Genomic DNA, 23676 nt, shown 5'->3' on the forward strand with positions numbered 1-23676 from the left:
GGAGAAGACTCCTGATACACAGCCTTCCATGCCTGCCTAGCAAACAGTTATGACTGCGTTTTTGCTTGCAATTTTGTTCAAGAAAACCAGAGACAGCCCATCTAAAAAGCGATACCAAAAGTCATATTAGTGCTGTGAAGTCAAGGTCTCAAAAGCGAGGCAAAAGCAGTGTCAATGTAGTCTTGTACACCATCAGCTGCAGTTAATAATCTAACTATAGTATCAATATGCTCATTGAACAGGCAGCCGATTATTTGTTAAGGCCACCGAGCAGAGTTGACTTGAAATATCCAAAATAAATCCAAAGACCATGTCAGACACACATTCAATTTTTTGGCAGATACAATATCTTTAGAACGAAACCTAACCGTGCAGCACTTTCTCAGAGTCTCATGCAAGACGACCCTAGCTGATGTTGGAATGCACAAAACCACAGCTTTGACATCCATTTGGAGAACCCAGGGTATTTCTACACCTCAAAACAAAGACCCACCCCCCTCAACTGTCAGAACTAGGTCAACTGCGGGGTTCAGAATAGCGGCTTGGACATCACCACATGGCGCCAAGGCTTTGAAACATTGAAGGAGTTGGGACAAAGGGGATGCCTACACTGCAATTATGTACAGATGGCGGGCCCATGCCAGCTGATTTGGGCTATAGGATTGTTGAGCTGTGGTGAGAACATTTAGGCTCAGGCTGGAGTCTAGGATCTGAAACACAGCAAGGGTCCCAGAACCTGGGCTCCAGCCCAATCCTGAATGTCTACACTGGCATGGGTATTTAACTGCAGTGTAGACATTCTCTCGGAGCCTGAGTGTGAACATCTATACTACTATTCTTTGCCCCATACCACAAGACTTGGGCCTTGTCCATGCTTACCTGGAAGGTCAGATTAAGATACACAACCCCAGCTATGTTAATTACATAGCTGGCACGGACATACCTTAATTTGAGTTTCTGCATGGTCTCCAGAGTGGGAGGCCAACGGGAGCAAATGCTCCCCTTCAGCTTCCCAAACTCCTTGCGAGAAGCAGGAATACTGGCACTGACAGGGGCGCCCTCCGAGTTCGATTTTGTGGGTCTTTGCTAGACCTGCTAAATCAAACTCTAGAAAATCGATTGCAACAGCATCGATCTTCACCATATAGCAAAGACATGGCCCGGATCATTGACTCCCAACTCTGAGTTGCACTGCCACAGGCTTTTTCTTTTCTTCTTTGAAGGGGGAACGGAAGAGGATGAAGACATTCTCTCATTAAATCTGGTGATCTATACAAAAAGAGTACCATAAAAATTGGCCTTACCCCAAAAAAGTACAACATGGAATTTACTGATGCAATTTTAAAGTGACAGTCTGAAAAACATTTGCACTATCTTAGAGTAACCACTGATCCACTGTCTCAAACCAAAAGAATAAGGCTGTCCTACCTTGATGGAAGCAACATGAAGCACGGTTTCTCCTCTGTGATTCCTTTTGGTAACTGTGTTCCCACCAGGAGACTTCTTCAAAAGGGAAGGGCTGGGTGTCGTTTCCATCTGATGGGGAGTATTTGAAGTGAATGGGCTAGAGGGAGTTTTTGAAAGTGAAGGACTATTTATTTGTTGAACTGCAGAGCATCTTGTCTTTGATAATGCGCCACCATTACGTTTATGTGCACGAGGGGAGATATGAACAGGAGTTCCAGGTTCAGTTACCTCAGGACTGCCACCACCCTGGCTGAGTGAGTGCATATCAGCATTCTGACCACTTCTTCTAAGTCTTTTAGAATGAGCTAAAGCGGAGGATGTAGACTGCTGCTGCCTTCCACGTTTTAACGAAGTAATTTCATTTTCTGATGGCAGAGATTTCTCTGTATTAATACCATTCACTTGTACAGAACAGGTGACGTTAACACTATCTATATCCTCTGCAGGTTTTACTTGCATAGCCCTTTCCAAGGGGGACTCTCTTCCATTCTTATGGCTGATTTCTGTTACAAACTCCTGCCCGATTGTCTCCTCCATATGCTTTGGCTCTGGACTGCCTAAAACTAATGATTGGCTGCAAAAGGTCACAGTCTTTCCTTTAGGTGCATTTTGGGTCTCCCCTTCAGTTCCACTGCCCTCTTGCTGCTTTGTCTTCTCTATGCCCCACACTTGGTTGAAGTCTGCTAGAATTTTTTTCTTCCGCTTTTTCCTTGATCTGTGAGGGGGTGGCATGGTCATCTTGGAAGATTTCTCTTGAGGAGAAGGAAAGAAGTCATATGTAGACGATGGGCCCTGTTGAGAACTATCATCAATCACCAGTTGATTCTGCTTCTGAGAGGAACTATTGTTTAGGACACATCTGATCTTCCTGCTGCGTGGGCTGAGCCACATTTTTATCTGCCTCTTCTTGCTTCTTGATTCATGATCAGGAACTACTGATGTGAACAAGTCATCTGCAGAATCTGGAGGGGGAGAGATTTTTTTTTTTTAAAATGAGCTCTGAGGTCAAGATCAGCCCTTTAACCTTCTACGAATAGAGCTGTAAATCAACATTTTGAATGCTAAAAACAGAAGCCTTTATGAAACAGATATGTGTATTACTTCTACTTCAGTATATTAACATTATGGCTGGAAAGTTGTCATCGCCATATATTCTAGATTTCATATTAGTAGCAGTACTCTCTTCTAATTCAAGCAGTAGTCGGGTTTATGGATACCAGACAGGCGTGCCACTTTCTCACTCCCCAAAAGAAAGGAGTTTAAGATAATTTCACTTTTAACAAAATTCACATGAAAAACGGCAGACACAGATCAGATGAAAACCACTGCAGTATTGCAGACAGCTGCCAAAACAAACATGCTGAATACTCTTCAGAAATGCTATTTCAAGACAGAATGCTTTCCTATGCTTGGTTACATTCCCCTATTTATCCCTCCAATTAAGTAGAGTCACACGTGTGGAAATTCAGTTAAAAGAAAAAAAAGTGTTGTTAGGCTGAGATTTACTCCAAAAACAATATAACCTCAGGTTAGCTGATCACTCATTTTAGTATCCAGTAATAATTACAGTATTAAGGGATAATGGTAGTCAACGACAGCATTACAGATTCTCCACTTACTTCAAGGAAAGAGTTTGATGGAAAAGGAGGGGAGTTACAATTGAAACAAACCTTGTAACTTTATAACCAGCATAAGGCTCTGAGATCCAATTTTGTTTTTAACAATAATATCTAAAACAGGAAGCACTCCACTGCACACAATCACACAAGACAAAATGCAAATATTTACGTTCATTTTGTTTTCACTGTTTACACAACTAGCAGAGCTATTCTAAAATATTTACCTTGATGTAACTATCATTCATCTCGACAGATTAGAGGACAAGAATTTGTGTCAGGCCAGATTATTTTTTACACGAGTCCTAGAGACACTAACGACATACATTATCATTCAGTAGTACAGATTCTAAAGCAATAATAATACAATGAAACATTTGAACAGCAAGTTATTCTTCAAATGTACCACTTCTGGCATTAGCAGTGCTGGAAAATGCATCACATAGATTCTCAAACTCATCTATGGACTGTTAATGGTAAACAAAGGGCTGGCTGGTCAGATGGTACTGGGACCCCTCATTTTTTAGTTTAGTTGCATTGAAAGAAAGCTGAAAAAAAATCAAGGAACACTTTCCTAGCGTTTCTCTTATAAGCAATTGCTTCAGTTGCAATGGGGATGTTGCAATGACACTTAATAGGGAAGGGAAACATTCCAAAGACAATTAAGATGCGGTCTATATGAGAAAGTTTGAATACCCACAGATTTCTAGACACCTATTAGCCACAGACCAATATCAAAGAAGAGCCATAGAAATTTAGCCTGCCTATCTGGACCCTTTCCAGAACCTTCATCTTTCAGAACCACTGACTGGAAGTATCAACTATCTGTGAATCTCTCCACCTGACTACCGGAAAAATGCAGCAACACTCAGTCTCCTATCTATTTAGGGACTTGCACGTGGGGGGGGGGGGGGGGAGAAGAGACAAATAAGACAAGTGTCAACTCTCCTCCTCTGATGTGTCTACAGATTAAGTTCTACAAGAAAGGGGAGACATGCCCAACACACCAATTCCTCATCTCCACCTTCCAGCTCAACTGAAGAAGTGGGTTTTGCTCACAACAGCTCATGACACTAGACATATTTTTGTTAGTCTCTAAGGTGTTACAGGACTAATTGTTGTTTTTAAAGTTACAAACTATCATGGCTACCCCTCTGAGATTCTTCCTTTCTGTAATGCCATCCCAGATTAACCTGTGTTCAGTAGGGGAGGAAGACAATAGATCTCCTTCAATTCTCTCTGCAAAAAGACATTCACACGGATCTATGTTATGCTGTAAGAGTTGTATATTAGCTACAAAAAAAGTTCACCGTCGTTTAAACAAAGAGGGCATTACACTGATCACTAGAAACACTCAATTAACTCTCCTTCAGAAAATGCAAGATTTTGATCCAAAGGAATCATATGCTTCTTCCGAGATGGAAACAAAAGTCAATAAAATTTTAACTTTAATGTAAATGAAGAAAGAAAGTTGCATAATGTTTAAAAAATACTTAATTCCACTTGCATAAATCTCACCCCAAAATCTGAAAATGATATATGTAAGAGAGATACACAGATCAGCACAGCAGACCTTACTAATGCTGGATTACCTGAAGCATTTACAAACATGGAAAAAGACAACCCACTCTACCAGTTTTAAAACTAGTCTATAATAGTTCCAGCAAATTTTCTCTAACAAATAGGTTATCAAACCATAATATTCATATACATGATCAATTAACAGAATCATTGCTATTCACCAAGTCTGGTTTATTTTCACATAATGAAACCTAGTTTCTTAATGCTGACATTTAATAGAAATCAATTCCGTGAATTTTTAAATGATTCAGACTAGACAAAAATATTATGAGGTAGAGAAAGACTTGTCGCTAAAGAGTTGCATATTCAAGTTTTTGCTGTAATGCAATAATAAACTGTAGAGGAAAAAGAAGCAATTAGAAAATGTGTCTTAGCTATCATTAATCTGCATCAAAGGAATATAATGATGCACATTGTGTGTCTTTCAAATTATTCTCTATTATGGGTTTCAGAACAGAAGTTGAGAAATCTCTTTGACAAACTAGTCCCTTATTAAAAATCAAAGGGAAGTGCTTTGGTACCATCTGTGCAACATTAGCGCCTTCACTGAAGAATGATTATTTTGCAAGTTAAGTATTCAGCACTGGAAAAAAATAGGAGAAATTCCAGCTATTCAAACACTCATCTTTAGCTATTATGAAAAATGTCACACCATACACAAAATGCAATATAATCTGTTATAGAAGGCATCCGATAGCTTCCCCTCCACACCAAATAGGAGAATCTAAATTGTGATCTATAAAGGCTTATCAGAGTTAATCTCTTTTACTGCCCACCAGCATCAACACGTGCTTAACAGGATCTGACTCACACCTGTAAAGTCTGTTTTAAAAAAAATAAAATTTAAAAAAAAAGGAGAATTTGAAAAGCTTTCAATTTAACTATTGGTCTCAGGTAGATTGTGTTGTAAAGAATAAGATACAATTATCTATAAATTGTCAGGAAAATGTATGACAATCTCGTCCCTTGAAAGTACACTAACTGAAAATCTGGTGAAGTATTTAGAAGCTAATTTTGAAAAATATTACTGTAAATCAGGCTTCTTCATCTCTAGTATGCCATATATTATGTCCAGGGTTTGACAAGTTCTTCCTAATTACCCACCTTAATTGCAGTAATTATATACTTTCTAGAAAATGCAGGTAATAAGGTTCACTTGGAAAGGGAATTATCAAATATGGTGAAACAAAAAAGGCTTGCGAGTCTGGCGGCTGGCAGAATCATTAATTCAGAGGCGCAATTCTCTCTTCCTTCCCAGTGCAGAAGAGGACTTTTGTATTTAGGGAGAGGAAGAAGCATACCGAGAGTCTTATGATAATAAGCATCTGCAGCAACACACACAGTACTTAGGGTGAAGATGTTAGCAGTGAAAGGTTTCCACAGTTCTAGGAGACATCTTCAAAAATTAATTCTTCGTGATACACAGAGACTTCAGTACCTGTACAAATCTAGAAAACATCAAGACAAGAACACAGTGAAGGTGCAATGCTACTAGGCATACAGCATGCTTTGATACGCAGATAGAAAAGAGACGGCAGGCCCAGCAGTTGATTTTCCATTATATGTTCCTTTTTTGTGTCCTATTTGGCTATAATCAAGTCCTTAATAAGTCACAATTCCTTGTAAGGAAGGATTTTGTGAAATCTTCAATATCTGCTTAATGAGCGGCATCATAGATTCAGTGCTGGCTTAAACAAGATAAATTCTCAAGGCATTCTAATTCTGAATTTAATTACATATGAATTAAAAATTAAACCATTCCATTAACACATGTCATAACTGTATTGCCACCTGCAGGCTGTTTCTTTTAACACAATTCTAATATTAACTATTTTTTCTTTTAAGATGTGTAGATCACAGTCTTTAAAATTTAGATCTTTACAATGGTAATTTGTTCTCCATATCTGGGGTATTGAAAGAGGTCGCTAAAGAGAAGGCACTTGGTTTAAGAGAGGGCGCGGAACACAAATCCAACAGATCAAAGTTCTCCACTTACATCTCCATATTACCAACCAGTCAGAGCACTCCTAGCACAGCCCAGGGCTTGCACCCCAGAACCGTTCACTCACACTGTTCACTGACGGCTGGCGAGCAGCAACTGGGCATAGCCCACAAGCGGGAGAGAGATGGGCAGCAGAAGAGAGAGCTGGCCCATGGGCTGGGGAATGTGGTAGCCACGGGAGCCAATACGCAGCATGTAGCTGCTAGGAAATTTGGGGCAACTTGCCCCAAATTTCATGATGCCCTAGCAGCTGCAGAGTTTGTGCATCAGTAAGGATGGATCTGCAGCCACTTGTACTTAAAGGCAGCAGAAGTCTGTAGAGATCTGATTACTTTGTTTTCTTGTCTACTATACCGGGGTAGGCAATTTTTGATGGGGACACCCCACTCCTAGAATTTGTTCAATGATCAAGGGCCGCACTTTTCTGATATTAATAGAGGGGTGCGGGTGTGACAGATTTTTGTTACCAAACTGCCCGAGGCATCAAATGATCAGGCTGAAGCCACAGGATTGTTAAGGGAGGAGATGACGGAACACACCAAGTGTCTACATTTTAAAGCTTTATTGATAAAATAATAAAACAACAGCGGAGAGCGATGGGTGCTTCCCACGTCACTCAGGGGAAGGAAGAAAGCGTTAGTGCCCAAAGCCCTAACCCACTTTCATTCATTCATTCTCTCTCTCTCACACACACACCCCCACACACACACACCCCGAGGCTGGCCAGGCCTGGGTGTAACAACAGAAGGGGAAGGGTGGACAGGAGTTCGGTCCTGTGCGCACAGGTCATCCAGGGTCCGCTGTGATCTCTCCGAATTGCTCCAGCTCTCGGAAGGGTTTTAAGGCCTGGGCTCCTTTGGGGTGTTCCATTCCGCGACCTCGGATTCTGGTGCTTTTTGTGACAACCAAACTGGCTTTCTGTGGTCTCCTTGACTTTCCCAAAATACACCAGCTAGACACTGTTGTTCTCTTTGCTTTCCTCCGTGCTGGCCTTCGCTTTTCTTGCTTGTTATGGGCTGGCTCTGCAGATTTGTTCTGTTGAATCTGTCTTTCTTATGGCTGGTTGGTGGATTCCCAGCCACCCCCTTTCTTGGCCGACAGCCAGAGTCAGATGTGTGCTGTGGCCTTCAACTGGCTAGAGCCAGTGTCTTATCTTTGGGCCTAGCAGGAGTGGAGTTAACCCATTCTCTGCTTTCTTTGTCTCCCCCCTCCCCCCACTTGGCCTCGCATGACCTGCAAAGGAATCCTTCATTCATTCCACACTCATACCTTTGACCCTTCCCAAAATGCCCTGCAATGCTTGCAACAGCGTAAGCAATATACAATGCTGACCTGCCTCCCCAGAGGAACCCCTTGAGGGAGGGGGCCATTGGGGTGTGACACGGGATGTGGGACAGAAGTTGGATACAGGCGAGAGTGCCGGGCAGAGGATTGGAGTTCCGGAGGGGAGTGGCCTGGTAGGTGGTTTGGATGCAGGAGAGGATTCTCACCTGGATGAGGTACATGGGAGGGATTGCAGGGTCAGAGAGGGAGTTGCAACCAGAGACCCGGCTTATGACCTGGCTGTAGCCTATACGGCTTATCTGCTTGCTTGTCTATAGATATATTTTCTTATAGATTTCTAATTTACTTATGGTTCGATGACATGATTATTATAATAGGTTACAAAAGGTTTATAAAGGTAGTTTGGCCGTAACGCAAGGCACCTATGGGCCACATCTTGTATGCTCAGCTAAGGAAAAATAAGCATACATATGTCTGGGACCTTTTACCTAGAACAGGGGTGTGGAACCTAAGGCCTGCGAGCTGGATGTGGCCCCTTGGTTACCAGGATCTGGCCCTTAAGGCTTCAGGCCTCCCCCAGCATTGGGGGGGCCCATGCTGGTGCTCCAGCCCTGGCCCCCCACAGCCCCCAACCCAAAAGATTCCCCAGTCCTGACCAAGATAGAAAACAATAAGATAACCTTTAATGGTATAGGGACCTTCCAAGCATACCCTCAAACTTAACAGGCGCACCAAAATATTTTGGAAAAAACCCAAAATAACCAGTTCAGACTAGAACTCATTTTTTGAGGTTTATAAGATCTTCCGAAAAAGCCTTCCCTTTTCGAAAGAACTGAGTCTAGACCGCGGCTTTATTTTCGAAAGAGCACTTTTTCGAAAGCACACCATGACGCGATTATGCAAATGAAGCACGGGAAATTCAAATCCCGGCTTCATTTGCAATTTCAAAGTGCCTAATTTACATCCCTCTGTCAAAAGAGGAATGTAGTCTAAGCACACCCTAAGGGTATGTCTACACTACCACCCTAGTTCGAACTAGGGTGGTAATGTAGTCAACCGGAGTTGCAAATGAAGCCCGGGATTTGAATTTCCCGGCTTCATTTGCATGTTGCCGGGCGCCGCCACGAGGAGTACAGGTAGTTCGGAATAGGAAGCCTTGTCCGAACTACCTAGTTCGTGCCGCGTGTAGCCACGGGCACGGAGTCCAAACTAGCGGACATTTAAAAATGGCGGCGCCCGGCAACATGCAAATGAAGCACGGGAAATTCAAATCCCGGGCTTCATTTGCAACTCCGGTTGACTACATTACCACCCTAGTTCGAACTAGGGTGATAGTGTAGACATACCCTAACTGACTAGTCATAAAACCGCATCAATTTTAGCAGTTACACGACTTTGATGGTCCCCAAGGCGGAGCCAGAAGCCTGTGTGCTCTCAACCCCACGCGCAGGGTGGCAGGCTGGGAGCAGATCCACAAGAGGAGCCGCGGACAGAGGCTGCTCCATGGATTGCCAGAGCCAATCACCATATCACGTTATAATTTAGTGCACTCTGGCTACAGTAGTACTGAAAACTTGCTTATAAAAATACTGCAGTAATAAAAAAAAATCAAATTAGACAAAATAAAGCTCAAGTTTCTCAAGGCTGAATGCATCAAATAATTTCAAGAAAATATTTCACCTGTTTCGGATTTCCAATGCACTGCATGAACCTTATTCTAAAATACATTTTATTCCATTCCATTGTTCTTGCAATTAAAGCCACCATAGAGGGAAACGTCACCTTAAACCAAAATAACCTCATGCATGATTTTCTCCATTCACGTTGACATTTGGAGTACCATTAAAGTTCATTTGATAACCATAAAATGTTGCTTCTCAGCTTTGACTATTATTCTTCAACACTGTATAGAAAAGCCTGAAGCCAGTCACCTCAAAAGCCCTCCCTTCTCATTATACTCTTAAAGAGCTTCACCACACTTAAAATATTTTCCCTAAAATCTATTAAACTGTTATCCACTTTTTCTCTCACTCGTGGCTTTTGATTTCCCAGAGATTTCAGCTATAAGAGACAAACTCTTTATTTACTATCAGACATGCCCTTTAACCTCACTGCTTCAGTGATATCATAATTCAGTGTTTTCATGTAAAAAAAAAAAAAAAAAAAAAGAACTACCATGGCAGTGATTGTGATGTGAACCATTTGACAGAATCAGGTTGATAAAGGAAATCTTCTATTTAAATGAATACTGGAAATAAGCAATGAGGAAAAAAGTACCTGATCTGTATCTATCTGACAGTAAAATGAGTGTTTTCTCAAATGTGATAACTACTCAAGAGGCTCGCCTACAATCCCTGTCTCACTCTTCTCTTCTTTGTCAATCACCCAAAAGTTTGGTAAGAAAACAATCCACGAGAAATCCCCAATCAGCAACTCTGTAGTTTCATAGCACAGTCACTTCCACAATTGTCAGAAATGACAGATTTCCACAACAGAGAAGAGAGAAGAGATATGCTTATGTCAGTCTGGATTCTGACAATCCAAGAGAATTGAGACTTGTCTCCCTCCTCATCATAAAGCAGAAAGTAAAAGATTTCACATGCATAACAACCTAATAGCAAATTCCATAAAAGGCAGCAACCATGAGAGGGTAGTCGGTGAAAAGAAACCTGTTCCAGCAATGAGATCACCATATTTACGTCTCACTGAAGAATTGTGCCTTAACTTTACACTCACTCAAAAATGCAGAGTATAAGCCATGACAATGTTCACCACTTTCCTACTTGGAATTCACGGGTGTCATGTGACCTGGGAATGTTGCATACATTTGCTAAATTTAGATTTAGACAGATACTAATTGTGGACTAATACAATTCTAGACTTTTTCCTCTTTCTTTAATGGGGCTTTAGGTCGATCTGAAGGAGATAAACCCAGCAAGCGTTCTGTTCAAATGTAGATTTTCCAAATACAATTGGATATAAACTTTCAGTATCTTGAAAAGATACTTTTCTTATCCTTTAAAAGCATCTGAAATTGACGCTAATGTGAACAGGGAGCACAATACGGGACGACTGAGTTCTTGTCTTACCTGAGGAGTCCTTGCCCAGGAAATGTCTCAGTTTGCTGCACAGCTGGATCATGTTGTCTAGCTGCCTGTTGATTTGCACATCTTGGACCCAGGCTGGAGTGTGACACACTGGACATTCTGCACCAATACAGTCACCCACGCAAGATCTGAAAATCAAGCGTGTATAAACACAAGTCATTCAACACAGGTAAGCTGGCACATCCACAGCAGCATGCACCTGTTAGCAGTTGATAGGCAAGACCTGTTATTTTAAAACCAAAAAGCAAACAATGCAAAAAGTACAAGAACTTCCTGCAATTCATTTACCACTGCAGAAGAGAAAAATCTAATATTTGGCCAACTACAGGTCAGAATTAAACACGCCAAGTCCAAAAGTCATATCAGGAAGCTGTGTCATCAAAAATGTTCAATATAAACTTTTAAATCTTACCCGCCCATGTAGATCAAAATTGAAAACATTCCAGTCGTCTACTTCTACTCATTGTCTCTGTTAACAGGGAATTATGTCTTTGAGTTGCTTAACTCTAGGTTCTCTTGTCCCCTCAACTACATAGTACTGTTTTCCAACAACATTCCTTTTTACAAGTTAGATAGAAAATTCAATCTATAGTAATCTATCACTTTCACCCGTCTGTTGTTAAAACTATCTTGATACTGTTGTTACACCCTCTCAACGTTTCTCAGTAAGAAGTCCCCCGGGAATCCATGGGTGTCAGAGTTATTTTAGCTTTTTTTTTTCAGAACGTTTACCTCTGAATAGCATAAGGAGAAACAAGTTTGGTTAGTAAAGGTCATTTCAACCCAAAGTTGCAGCCTCCCAGTACAACTTTTCCTCCTCCTTCCATATAATTATATTTAAAGAAACCTTCTACTCCTGTGATTATTATAGCAAAAAGACTTTAGGGTCCACCACACAAGTGATCATGTGGGATTCTCATAAGCTCCCCCTAGCTAGTACTCAGGGGGAGGGATAACTCAGTAGTTTGAGCATTGGCCTGCTAAACCCAGGGTTGTGAGTTCAATCCTTGAGGGAGCCATTTAGGGATCTGGGGCAAATCTGTCCAGGATGGTACTTGGTCCTGCCATGAGGGCAGGGGACTGGACTGCATGACCTCTCAAGATCCCTTCCAGCTGTATGAGATAGGCATAAGCATATTCATATCAAGTCTCCAAGTACACCTTCAATGGAAGCAGTTAGGCCAACATTGAGGGGCTATGAAATGTTCTTAAACATCTGGACATCTCCTAAACCACTACACTAACATGTGCTGCACTGTTAATTTCTAAGAGGGAGATTTTCTCAAAAGGAGGGAGATATTTCAAACTCTTCCCACATGACATTTACATTGTTGAGAGGACAAGTAGTCTTGCAGTTAAGACATGGGATTGATACAAAGGAGATTTAAGTTCAATTTTTGGTTCAGATAAGCTCTTTATATGACTTTAGGCAAGACACTTATGGCCACATTTTTAAAACAGCTCATTACCCAGCTGATACTGTTCTTAGCAGGTGCTGCCAGGTGCTGAGTATTTTGGAAGTAAAGATGTTCATCTCTCTTTGCCTCCAACTATTATCGCTTGTCACAAGTGAGGATCTTTCTTCAGCTGTGCATCTTAACTTATATATTTATTTAGGTTCCAAACAGTTCAGGGGCTGTCAATCTGTATCTGTACAGTCCCACATATATTCCACTTCCTTGATGCATAGCTTCCATTCGCTGTAGTTAACTTACTGAAATTAATTTGGATCAGATCATATTATAGGGATTGATTTCCATCAATAAAACACCACAGCCCATAAAAAACACTCCAACACATGACCCAGTTATTGCAGGCCACTTGTTTTCACACATTTATATTTACACATCATAGTCATCCGTCCATACCCCACTCCTTTCAGAATATGAATACTTGTTTATTTGATGGTGGACTAGAATAATCTCGTGTCTGACTACTGCAAATTTGACCTGACCTCTTGCATGCTTGTCTGGAAAAACTACATTTGACTAGTTAATCCACCATTTAAAGTTCAATGAAATAAATATCCATTATGCAGGATTAAACCACCAAAGGAATGATGATCAAAAGGTACAAACAAACAATAAACTAGTTCACCACCAAACAAATAAGCAACCACGATACAGTTGTTTGGATTATATTGATAATACAAACTATTTGCTTTCTAGACCTGGAGAAAAAAGCAGCTTTTGTCAAAAGCTACAGTGCCTGTTTGTTGTTCCTCCTGACCTCCCCACAGATTACAGCATCTTTGATGTTGTGAAAGCTTTTCTTTAAAAAAAAGATCTTACTTCGATAATGTCTGAGTATCTCAGATTTGTTCTCTAAACTACAGAGCCCGAAACTAAATTACTACATTTTAGATGTCTGAGAGTCATTTAATTCATCTAAAGATTTCTAGCACTAGTAAAAATAGATCATTAGATAGTACTTGTCAAAACTGTTAGTGTTAATTGATATATCCTACATAGTAACGTCTCTTGACCAAGCCTAAATCAGAGGATTATTTTGCAGAGCATCAAATTCTATGTGATAAGATGGTATAAAAGGAACACGGAAAAAGGATTTCAATAGAGCTTGTGAAACAGTGAGAGGTTCCACAGAAGTCCTAGCCCATATCTACCAGAGGAACAGACACAGCAGTGAAAGTAGGCCCCTTAGGCTATGTCTAGACTGCACTGTTAAATCGGAAAAAGAGACGCAATGTGTACGCAAATTGCATCTCTTTCTGATTTACTTTCGAAAGAGGCTTTTTTGATATTTGGCGCGTCTACATGGCGCCAGTTTGCGAAAGGAAATGCTCTTTCGAGCCATCCCTTATTCCTCACAGAACGAGATTTACACGGATGGCAAAAGAGCGTCCACTTTTTCGAAAAATTTTCAGAAAAAACAGACACGTTCCTTAGATGCAGCGTTGCTTTTCCAGGATACCGGAGGTATCCTGAAAAAGCAATGCAATCTAGACGTAGCCTTAGAGACCTTTGCAACAGATTTAAAAAATATTGCCTGAAGCTCTATTTAGTGTATAATTGCTGTCCGTTAACTTACTAGCCCTAAAGAATCAGAAAATGCCTCTGGCTACCATTTCCCCCTCAAGCCCCATAAGGGTATGGCTGCGATAAAACATCTGCTGCACAGACACGGCTGACCTACATCAGCTGACTTAGGCTCACAGGGCTATAAAATTGCAGAGTAGTTGCTCAAGCCTGTTGTGTATGCAGCTTTGTACTGCAGATCAAATGCTGGCTGGTAAGAAATTCAACTGTGCTCTATAAGGCATGACACTAGCGTCTGAGGATCTGAGTGCCCTGAAACTTTATTCACTTGTTAAACAGCATTCACCAAGGAGGTACTCTTGCAGTTCCAGCATATATCAGGGAAATAGTAGCAAACACTCAAAAGGGGGTTGAGTCTGAAGATACTGAGTCCTTACAACGTATTATTAAAGAGTCTCATACTACTGTAACAGCATATGCTACAGCTACTAGGTAGCAGTGCTGTATGACCAGAGCAAGAAAGAAAGAGAGACTCACGAAGATCTGAAGCGCTTGCACCTCCATCTAGCAATCAAAAAGGATGAGTCACTGGCCATACTTTTGCCATGTGAGGACAGTTTTGATGAGCATGTCAAAGTGGCCTCTTGGCAAAGCAAGATCTGGACATCTATGCAACAGAGGTAAATCAGACACTGGATCACCATTGCAAGATAGATTGAAAAAAGTGGATAATGAACTATTTCCCCTTTTCTTCAAGAGTCCAGTGGCATCTAAGCTTCCAGAAGACCTTATTGGTGTCTGTAACAGTATGGGTCACTGCACAATCAACTGTATCTGCAGTCAGAACAATCTCCCCTACGCAGAACTATGTACGTGTCAAGGCAAGAAAGACTGTGGCAACTCCCACATTGACCAAGATAATAATGATGAACAAAATAACAAAAGTGACCAGAAATGTCATCAGCACGATTATACTTTAATGATATCTGTGCAAATTTATTATCAGATTTTTTTGACGTTGGGATCACTGTTATGATGCTGTGAGTTCACAGATATTCAATCCTGAATCTTTAAACCAACAGAAATGAATGTAAATATTTAAACTAGGGGTGTAGAAGTAGAACCGTTTCAACGGTTAACTGATAAGCCTGAGCTCACCAGTTACTGGTCACGGTTATATGCAGGCTCCTGCCTCATATAGGGGTTTGGAATGGGTCCCATATGAGGAGAGATTAAAGAGACTAGGACTTTTCAGCTTGGAAAAGAGGAGACTAAGGGGGGATATGACAGAGGGCTATAAAATCATGAGTGGTGTAGAGAACGTGAATAAGCAAAAGTTATTTACTTGTTCCCATAATATAAGAACTAGGGAGCCGCCAAATGAAGCAAATGGGCAGCAGGTTTAAAACAAATAAAAGGAAGTTCTTCACACAGCACATAGTTAATCTGTGGAACTCCTAGCCTGAGGAGGTTGTGATGGCTAGGACTATAACAGGGTTTAAAAGAGAACTAGATACATTCATGGAGGTTAAGTCCACTAATACCTATTAGCCGGGATGGGTAAGGAATGGTGTCCCTAGCTTCTGTTTGTCAGAGGGTGGAGATGGATGGCAGGAGAGAGATTGCTTGATCATTACCTGTTCAGTTCACTCCCTCAGAGACATCTGGCATTAGTCACTGTTGACAGACAGGGTTCTGGGCTGGATGGACCTTTGGTCTGACCCAGTATAGCCGTTCTTATTTCTAGGGAGCCAACTGCTACCCCGCGCGGTCGTCTCTGTATCTGAGGCAGCAGTGTGTGGCGGCAGCCAGTTCCCCAATGGCAAGGCCAACGGGCCAGAGCTAGTGCACGCTGGCAGCCGGCTTAAAAGCCAGCTCCTGGCATGTACCCTGCGCTGCAAGTGCGTATACCCATGTAACCGTTGAGACTTTCAGCAGTTACAAGGCTACACAATTACTCATTTTTCAACTCCCCTGATTTAAATGGGTTGTTGGCGTCATTGTTTATCCCCATTTCTATGGTAACAGCACCACGACAGATCCACATCATAAAATACACATAATTAGCTTTCAAATGATGTATGATCTACCTACGTGCAGAGAGGATAAATTAAGTAGAACAAATTGGCGGTGTAGGACATCTTCCTAGTACACTGAAACGGAGAACTCCACATGAGGAGATTACATTGATAACATAACCTTCATGGGCACAGTGTCTGAGGTGAAATGCAAATTGTCTCACAACTGGCATTAAGTAAATTGTGAAGCTACTTTGCATATCTTCCTACCTCTAACTGAACCAGCATGCTCCCTGGGAATTTCTACACAGTGAAAATAGAAAGAGTTCCCCTCCCTTCCCTGAATAACAACCAACCTGCTGCTCTGGATACGTGAAACCTTGTGTTTGTTTTTGGTACACCAATAAAACCTATGAATGCTTCTGCCTGTCTAATATGTACCTTGTTCTCTCTGATGAGGGTATAACAGTGTAGGCAAATGGTTGAATCTTTCTAGACTAATTCCTGTAGCTGAAAGGATCCCCTTGATATTCTTAGCAATACAATTCAAATAAAGATCATTTTAGCCCTACAGTTCAGAGAATAGCTCAATAATCTGTGAACGAAAAATCTAAATAGACAGACAATGCTAAAATCTCCATGCAGACATACCTCTGCTTCCACCTAGACGCCTTCTAAAGCCAAAAGGGGCTCTACATGGGCAGACTGCTGGGGAACTAAGGCCTTAATTACAAGATTTGTGATTTCTTGTGCAGATCTAAGCAGGCAGAGTGAATGGTTCCTTTAATTTTAGGTTATTTTAATATTTACACATGTAAGGTTTCCCTGTTGTATTGTTCCCCAAGCCCTTTCCTATCCCGCCTAGGCCAGACTATAAGAATGAGAGCACGAATTTCAAATACTATTCTTTTTAAAAACTGTTCAGCTTTTTCTTTTGATCTGTCTCCAAACCAGTTCTAGAACCAGTAAGTAGAACAGTCTCATTGATGTCAAATGAACTGCTCAGATATGTAAAGTTAAGGGTATTTTGCACATCTAGAACCCTACCAAATTCACCATTCATTCCAGTCAGTTTCACAGCCAGAAGGTTTCAAAAATTGGTCAATTTCATGATAGCAGATCACAATGTTATAACTGTGAAGGTACTGACCCAAAATGGGATCATGAGAGGGGAGGAAGAAGGAAGTGTTGCTAAGCTGTTGTAGGAGATTAGCACCTTTCTAAAATCCTGCAGATAGAGGAGGTTTCTGGAGGTGAAAAGGAGGATTTCCCCCCACGCTGTTGTGAGTACCTCAGCCAGGGATTCCTAGCTGCTAGTTTTGCCAACAACAGATAAAGGGAGGGGCCCCTCCAGGAAAAATGGATGCACCAGCCCTGGAACAAGTCCCAGGGCAGAAACTCCTAGGGGGTCACCCAAGCCCTGGCAAGTTCCACAGGGGAAGAAGCCCAGTGTCTGGATTGCCCCAAGTCACAGCTGGAGATGCAAAGTAGCAGAGAGCCCTGCACCCAGGCTGCCCCAGCTAGGGCATTAGTGGGGGGAGCAACTCTGGGCCTGGGCTGCCCCAAGCTCAGCTGGAATGGGGGAGAGGAACAGAAGCCCTGAGCCTAGGCTGCTGTGACTGCAGCAAAGAGTGAGAGGAGGTTTAGGGTGTACCATCCCCATTCCTGCACTGCCTCTGGATGTGGGTCCGATCTGCTCATCAAAAGCAATGATGCAGGGGAAGGACAACTCCTGTCCCACCACAGCTGGAATAGCAACTCCTGCCAGCTGAGGAGATCAGATTTCATGGGGGAGGGAAGGAGAGGAAGCTGATTTCATGATCTGTGACATTTTTCAGACATGAAATTGTTAGGGCCCTACACCTAACTGTTTGCAGGACTAGGGACCTGTTCTTTACAGTTATTATATATAAAGCAAATAAAGTACTTACAGACAGAAGACATGCTCACATTTTCCTAAGGACACAGGTTCCTTGAGGATCTTAATGCTATTCAGAAAAGAAGAGAAGCATTAATTATTAAAAAAGTCCAACTCCTAGAACACCAAAGAACCAATTAGTTTGAAGGCACCTGTACTTCTGCCTGTAGTTTAAACATGATGGCTAATAAGCCTCTAGCATGGTTTTCCTGAGGACTTGGAGATATTCTATTTGAGAACAGTTCTACAAATCAGGCTACTGAATAAACAGAGTACCGTACAGAACAGCTAGCATGGTTCGCTGATGAACTCTCTCCTTCCACAATAAGGGAAATCTTGGTAGAACCCTAGTAGCAACAGCGGCTCGAGACCACTAACAGCTGCCATGGTTCTGGCTCCAATGTAGACGCATTTACTGACAATCAGCTTCCTCAGGCGCCATCCAGCCAGCAGCACAAGCAAGCTGGCACCAACTATTTTCCGAAACAAGTAAATCCAGATCTGCGTCCCTCCATCTGCACGGCTCACTGTTCACCCCTCCAGAGAGGTACCCTACAGCCCACTGGCACAGGGGCAGAGGGCTGGGAAATCCAAGGCCATTTTTCGAACAGCTTTCCAAGAGAAGTAGAAAATGGGCATCAGCTCCCTTTGGAAGAGAGTCTCCGCTCCCCTGAGGAAGCGGGTTGTGCCCGCAAAGACTCGTGAGACTCCAGCTATATCAGAGTTTTCCAACCTATGGGTCAGGACCCAAATATGGGTCGCCATTACACTTCAAACAGGTCACCAAGTGTCTCCCCCATGACCGTGCCCCTTCTCCTCCCCCGGTTTTTGAATTGCCTTGGGTCACCAAGTCTTCCTGAATTGTCAAAATGGGTCCCGGCGGGAGGGGGGGGCCGGAAGTGGGAGGTTGGGAACAGCTGCTCTACACGTATGGGTCAGCCCGGCACCAGGACAGGGCTATGATCCCTGGGGGCACTGGCATTGGAAACAAGCGATGCCCGACCCGAGCCCCCCCACCCCCAGCAGAGGGGGCAGTTTCAGCGCGCTGAAGAGGTCTGGTCGGGGTCACTGCAGGGCAGAGCCAGCCCGGTTGGGGGACGGGCGGGAGCCGCCCTGCCAATGGCGGGGAAGGGGGCAATGAGCAGGACTCGGGGAGGGACAGCTTGTGCGGAACAGCCCCCCCAGCCGCGTGCAGCGAGCCGATCTCTGCCCCCCCCCCCGATATGGGTCGGTCCCTCCCGCCGGGCGGGGGTCGGGAAGGTCAGTGTCTCCCGGCGGGGGGGGGGGGGGGGGGGTCGGAAGGTTCCGGCGGGGGGGGGGTCGGTGTCTCCAGGCGGGGGGGGGCAGGAAGGTCCAGGCGGGGGGGGAGGGTCGGTGTCTCCAGGCGGGGGGGGGGGAGGAAGGTCCAGGCGGGGGGGAGGGTCGGTGTCTCCAGGCGGGGGGGGGGCAGGAAGGTCCAGGCGGGGGGGAGGGTCGGTGTCTCCAGGCGGGGGGGGCAGGAAGGTCCCGGCGGGGGGGGGGTCGGTGTCTCCAGGCGGGGGGGGGGGCAGGAAGGTCCCGGGGGGGGGGGAGGGTCGGTGTCTCCAGGCGGGGGGGGGGGAGGAAGGTCCCGGCGGGGGGGGGGGTCGGTGTCTCCAGGCGGGGGGGGGGGCAGGAAGGTCCAGGCGGGGGGGGGAGGGTCGGTGTCTCCAGGCGGGGGGGGGAGGAAGGTCCCGGCGGGGGGGGGGGGGGTCGGTGTCTCCAGGCGGGGGGGGGAGGAAGGTCCCGGCGGGGGGGGGGAGGGTCGGTGTCTCCAGGCGGGGGGGGGGAGGAAGGTCCCGGCGGGGGGGAGGGTCGGTGTCTCCAGGCGGGGGGGGGGAGGAAGGTCCCGGCGGGGGGGGAGGGTCGGTGTCTCCAGGCGGGGGGGGGGGAGGAAGGTCCCGGCGGGGGGGGAGGGTCGGTGTCTCCAGGCGGGGGGGGGAGGAAGGTCCCGGGGGGGGGGGAGGGTCGGTGTCTCCAGGCGGGGGGGGGAGGAAGGTCCCGGGGGGGGGGGGGAGGGTCGGTGTCTCCAGGGGGGGGGGGAGGAAGGTCCCGGCGGGGGGGGAGGGTCGGTGTCTCCAGGGGGGGGGGGGAGGAAGGTCCCGGCGGGGGGGGAGGGTCGGTGTCTCCAGGGGGGGGGGGGGGGGGGGTCCCGGCGGGGGGGGAGGAAGGTGTCCCAGGCGGGGGGGGAGGAAGGTCCGGCGGGGGGGGAGGGTCGGTGTCTCCAGGCGGGGGGGGGAGGAAGGTCCCGGCGGGGGGGGGGGGAGGGTCGGTGTCTCCAGGCGGGGGGGGGGGAGGAAGGTCCCGGCGGGGGGGGAGGGTCGGTGTCTCCAGGCGGGGGGGGGAGGAAGGTCCCGGCGGGGGGGGGAGGGTCGGTGTCTCCAGGCGGGGGGGGGAGGAAGGTCCCGGCGGGGGGGGAGGGTCGGTGTCTCCAGGCGGGGGGGGGAGGAAGGTCCCGGCGGGGGGGGGGAGGGTCGGTGTCTCCAGGCGGGGGGGGGGGGGGAGGAAGGTCCCGGCGGGGGTGTTGCCAGCGGTTACCAGCGAGAGCAGAGCAGCCGCCCCTCCAGCTGCCGCAGGGCGGCCCGGGTGCGGTGCCAGCCGCCGGCCGGCAGCTCCATGCCGAGGGGCGCGGGGCCGGCCCCCCCCGCCGGCCGGTTGCCGGAGCGAGCCCGCAGCGCGGCCCGCATCTTCCCGCCGCCGCTCAAACCAACCGCCTCCCGCCGGGCGCACTGCGCATGCGGGAAGGGGCGGGGCAGCGGGCGCGCGCGCGCACGAGCGGCGGAGAGCGCGAAGCCCCGCCCCAGAGCCGTTGCCGCCAGGCCTGGGAAGGGGCGGGGCAGAGCTCCCAAAGCGGCACTTTCCCCCGGGGGGCGGGACTAAGACTCCCGCCCCTCCCATCCCTCATCCCCGGGGACTCCAGCCACGCCCCTCTCCCATGTCGGGGGCGTGATCGAGACACCCCCTCCCACTGTTCTTCCCCAGGGGGTGGAGCCATGACTCCAGCCCCTCCCACCCGCCATGGGGCGGGGCCAATTCACCAGCCCCGCCCAGTCTTAATCCCTGGGGGCGGGGCCAAGACTATAGCTCCTCCCACTCGTCATGGTGGGCAGGGCCCAGACTCCTCCCTCCACTCCCATACACTGGAGCAGGGCCCAGACATCCCCCTTCACCCAGCCCCCAAAATCTGGGGCACCACTGGGTCTTCATGTCCGCCCATCCACCTCTTCGTCTCCCTGCTTTGTGGCTGCTGCAGCCTGTGGAGTCAAAGTGAAAAGCTTGCCCCGCCTGTCAGCTGCACATTGAACCTGTGCAGGAGCCATGTAACAGGCATCTGCCAACCCCTAACCCCCACCCCATATGCTATCAGATTCTGAGTTTTACCTGGAGATAACAAGGTCAATTCAGTCAGGGAGGATGAGGCCCACTTCTAGCAGCTGATGCAGAGGTGTGAACACCCAAGGCTATGTCTACACTGGCAGGTTCTTGTGCAAGAAGATCTTGTGCAAGAACACGTCCACACTGCCATGTACTTTTGCACAAGAGCATCCATGGCAGTGTGGATGCTCTCTTGTGCAAGAAATCTCAAATGGCCATTTTAGCCATAGGGCTTTCTTACCCAAGAAACCCCTGCCATGTGTACACATTGCCTTCTTGTGAAAAAGCTCTTGCACAAGAGAGCTTACACTTGATAGAAAAGAGCGTAGCAAGAAGCCCTCTCTTCCCTCGCTTTACTGTAAATCTTCTTCAGCAAAAGCGGGCAGGTCGTGTGGACGTTCTGCAGGCTCTTGCGCAAGAACAGCCGTAGAGCCAGTGTAAACATAGCCCTAGAGAGGAGAGACTGCTTTTGTAGTTGGCTAGCCATTCGCAGTCTTTGTTTAATCCTAAACAGATGGTGTCGAATTTGCAGATTAACTGTAGCTCAGCAATTTCTCTTTGAGGTCTGTTCTTGAAGTTTTTTTGTTGCAGTATGGCTACTTTTAAACCAGACAAACACCTACATGATCTTCACCTTCATGCCTCTAGCTTCCATCCCAGCAATGCCCCTCTGCTATATACATTGGCCAAACTGGACAGTCCCTACCTAAAAGACTAAACAGACATAAATCAGATATCAGGAATGGGAATATACAAAAACCTGTAGGAGAACACTTCAATCTCCCTGGACACACAGTAGCAGATTTAAAGATAGCCATCCTGCAACAAAAAAACTTCAAGAACAGGCGTCACAGAGAAACTGCTGAGCTACAGTTCATCTGCAAATTTGACACCATCAATTTAGGATTAAACAAAGACTGTGAATGGCTAGCCAACTACAAAAGCAGTTTCTCTTCTCTTGGGGTATGTCTAGACTGCATGGCTCTGTCGCCAGAGCCATGTAGATTAGTTTACTAGACATACCCAAATGAAGCGACGATTTAAATAATCGCCGCTTCATTTAAATTTAAATGGCTGCCGCGCTGTGCCGATGCTGTTTGGCGGCACAGCACTGTAGTCTGGACGCTCCGTGGTCGACATCAAAGCCATTTGTCGACCTCCCCAGTAAACCTCATCCCACGAGGCATAATGGCTACGAATGTGTGCTTGTCACAGTGGACTCAACCCAGTTAGTAGCACAGGATTCACTGCTGCCCCCTAGATACTCCCTTCGGGTACATTTTTATACATAGGGACAAACAAGGCACATCATTCCTGATGTATCAGGTTGCCACCCTCTAACGCTATCTGGGTCTGGTCTATCCTAGAGCGGACGGTTGACTTAAGCCACATAACTACGTAGCTGGAGTCGAGGTTTCTTAAATCGCCATCCACACAGAGGGAGGTCGACTGGAGCAAATGCTCCCTTCAACTTCCCTTACTCCTTGTGAGGAGCAGGAGTACTCTTCTAAGTTCAACTTAATGGGTCTTCACTAGACCCACTAAATCGAACCCTGAAAGATCTTTCACTTAGTGTAGCTGTGGCCTAGATACCACCCATTCCCTTATACACAGGGGTTTGATCACTATCAATCATGCTGTCAGTTTAGACCATGTCCTGAACCTGGGTCAATATGTTCCTGCTATCTGTGGGGGAAGGGGTGGTTTGGTACCAGGACGTTTCTTCTCAAGGTGTTCTGTTACGATCCCTCTGGAATGCGCTTCCAGCCAATGCCCGTGTTTTACACCATTAACTCTGTTCATGCCAGATTCAGTGAGCAGTTCCAGCCTCTTGCCCACAGCTTGGCTTTGCTTTACATTGGCTAAGTCTTGACCTTTGTGCCTAGGCCCACACCTGGCTTGTGATACATGAGCTTCAGGGCCTCATCTTACAGCCATTGATGCTGCAAAGAGAGAGTTCCTGGCATACCACTTCCATTGATTTCAGTGCCATTGAAATCAATGGGACTGATTACTTGCCCCATGTTTGCAGGACCAGGCACTTTATTTTTGCAGAGTTGCTGGACAGTGAGAAGCCTCACTGACAAGTCTGTTTGCATCCTTAAGAAAACAAAACGAGCTCTCCATGGATTCCCTTAGGCTATTTGTTCAGTTTTTTATACAGTAAAATATTCTGGCTTCCCCGCATCCCAGGATTTCCCATTCCCTACCATCTCCCTAGTTGAGTGCATTTACAAAGTAAAACAAGACTAATTAATTTGAGACCAAGATCATTGAAGCTTTTGCTTTGAAGA

At 45.9% G+C, this 23676-nt stretch overlaps 1 protein-coding gene across 2 annotated transcripts in view; it reads right to left on the reverse strand.

Moving 5' to 3' along the window:
- The window catches only part of BARD1 (BRCA1 associated RING domain 1), a 61974-nt gene extending 41236 nt beyond the window's left edge, over nt 1–20738 (reverse strand). The window contains exons 1-4 of one of the 2 annotated variants that reach the window (XM_075933951.2): nt 20546–20737; nt 18003–18059; nt 11040–11185; nt 1429–2429 (exon numbers count right to left, since the gene is read on the reverse strand). In XM_075933951.2, coding sequence (XP_075790066.2) covers nt 1429–2429; nt 11040–11185; nt 18003–18059; nt 20546–20694 — 1353 coding nt within the window. In that variant the 5' untranslated portion in view covers nt 20695–20737. Of the gene's footprint in view, nt 1–1428; nt 2430–11039; nt 11186–18002; nt 18060–20545 lie in introns of both variants that reach the window. The other variant, XM_089779829.1, reaches the window with a different exon arrangement.
- Between the last annotated feature and the right edge of the window lie 2938 nt (nt 20739–23676).

This window comes from Pelodiscus sinensis, chromosome 7 (genome assembly GCF_052426305.1).
Source record: "Pelodiscus sinensis isolate ZL-2025 chromosome 7, ASM5242630v1, whole genome shotgun sequence".
Taxonomy (NCBI): domain Eukaryota; kingdom Metazoa; phylum Chordata; order Testudines; family Trionychidae; genus Pelodiscus; species Pelodiscus sinensis.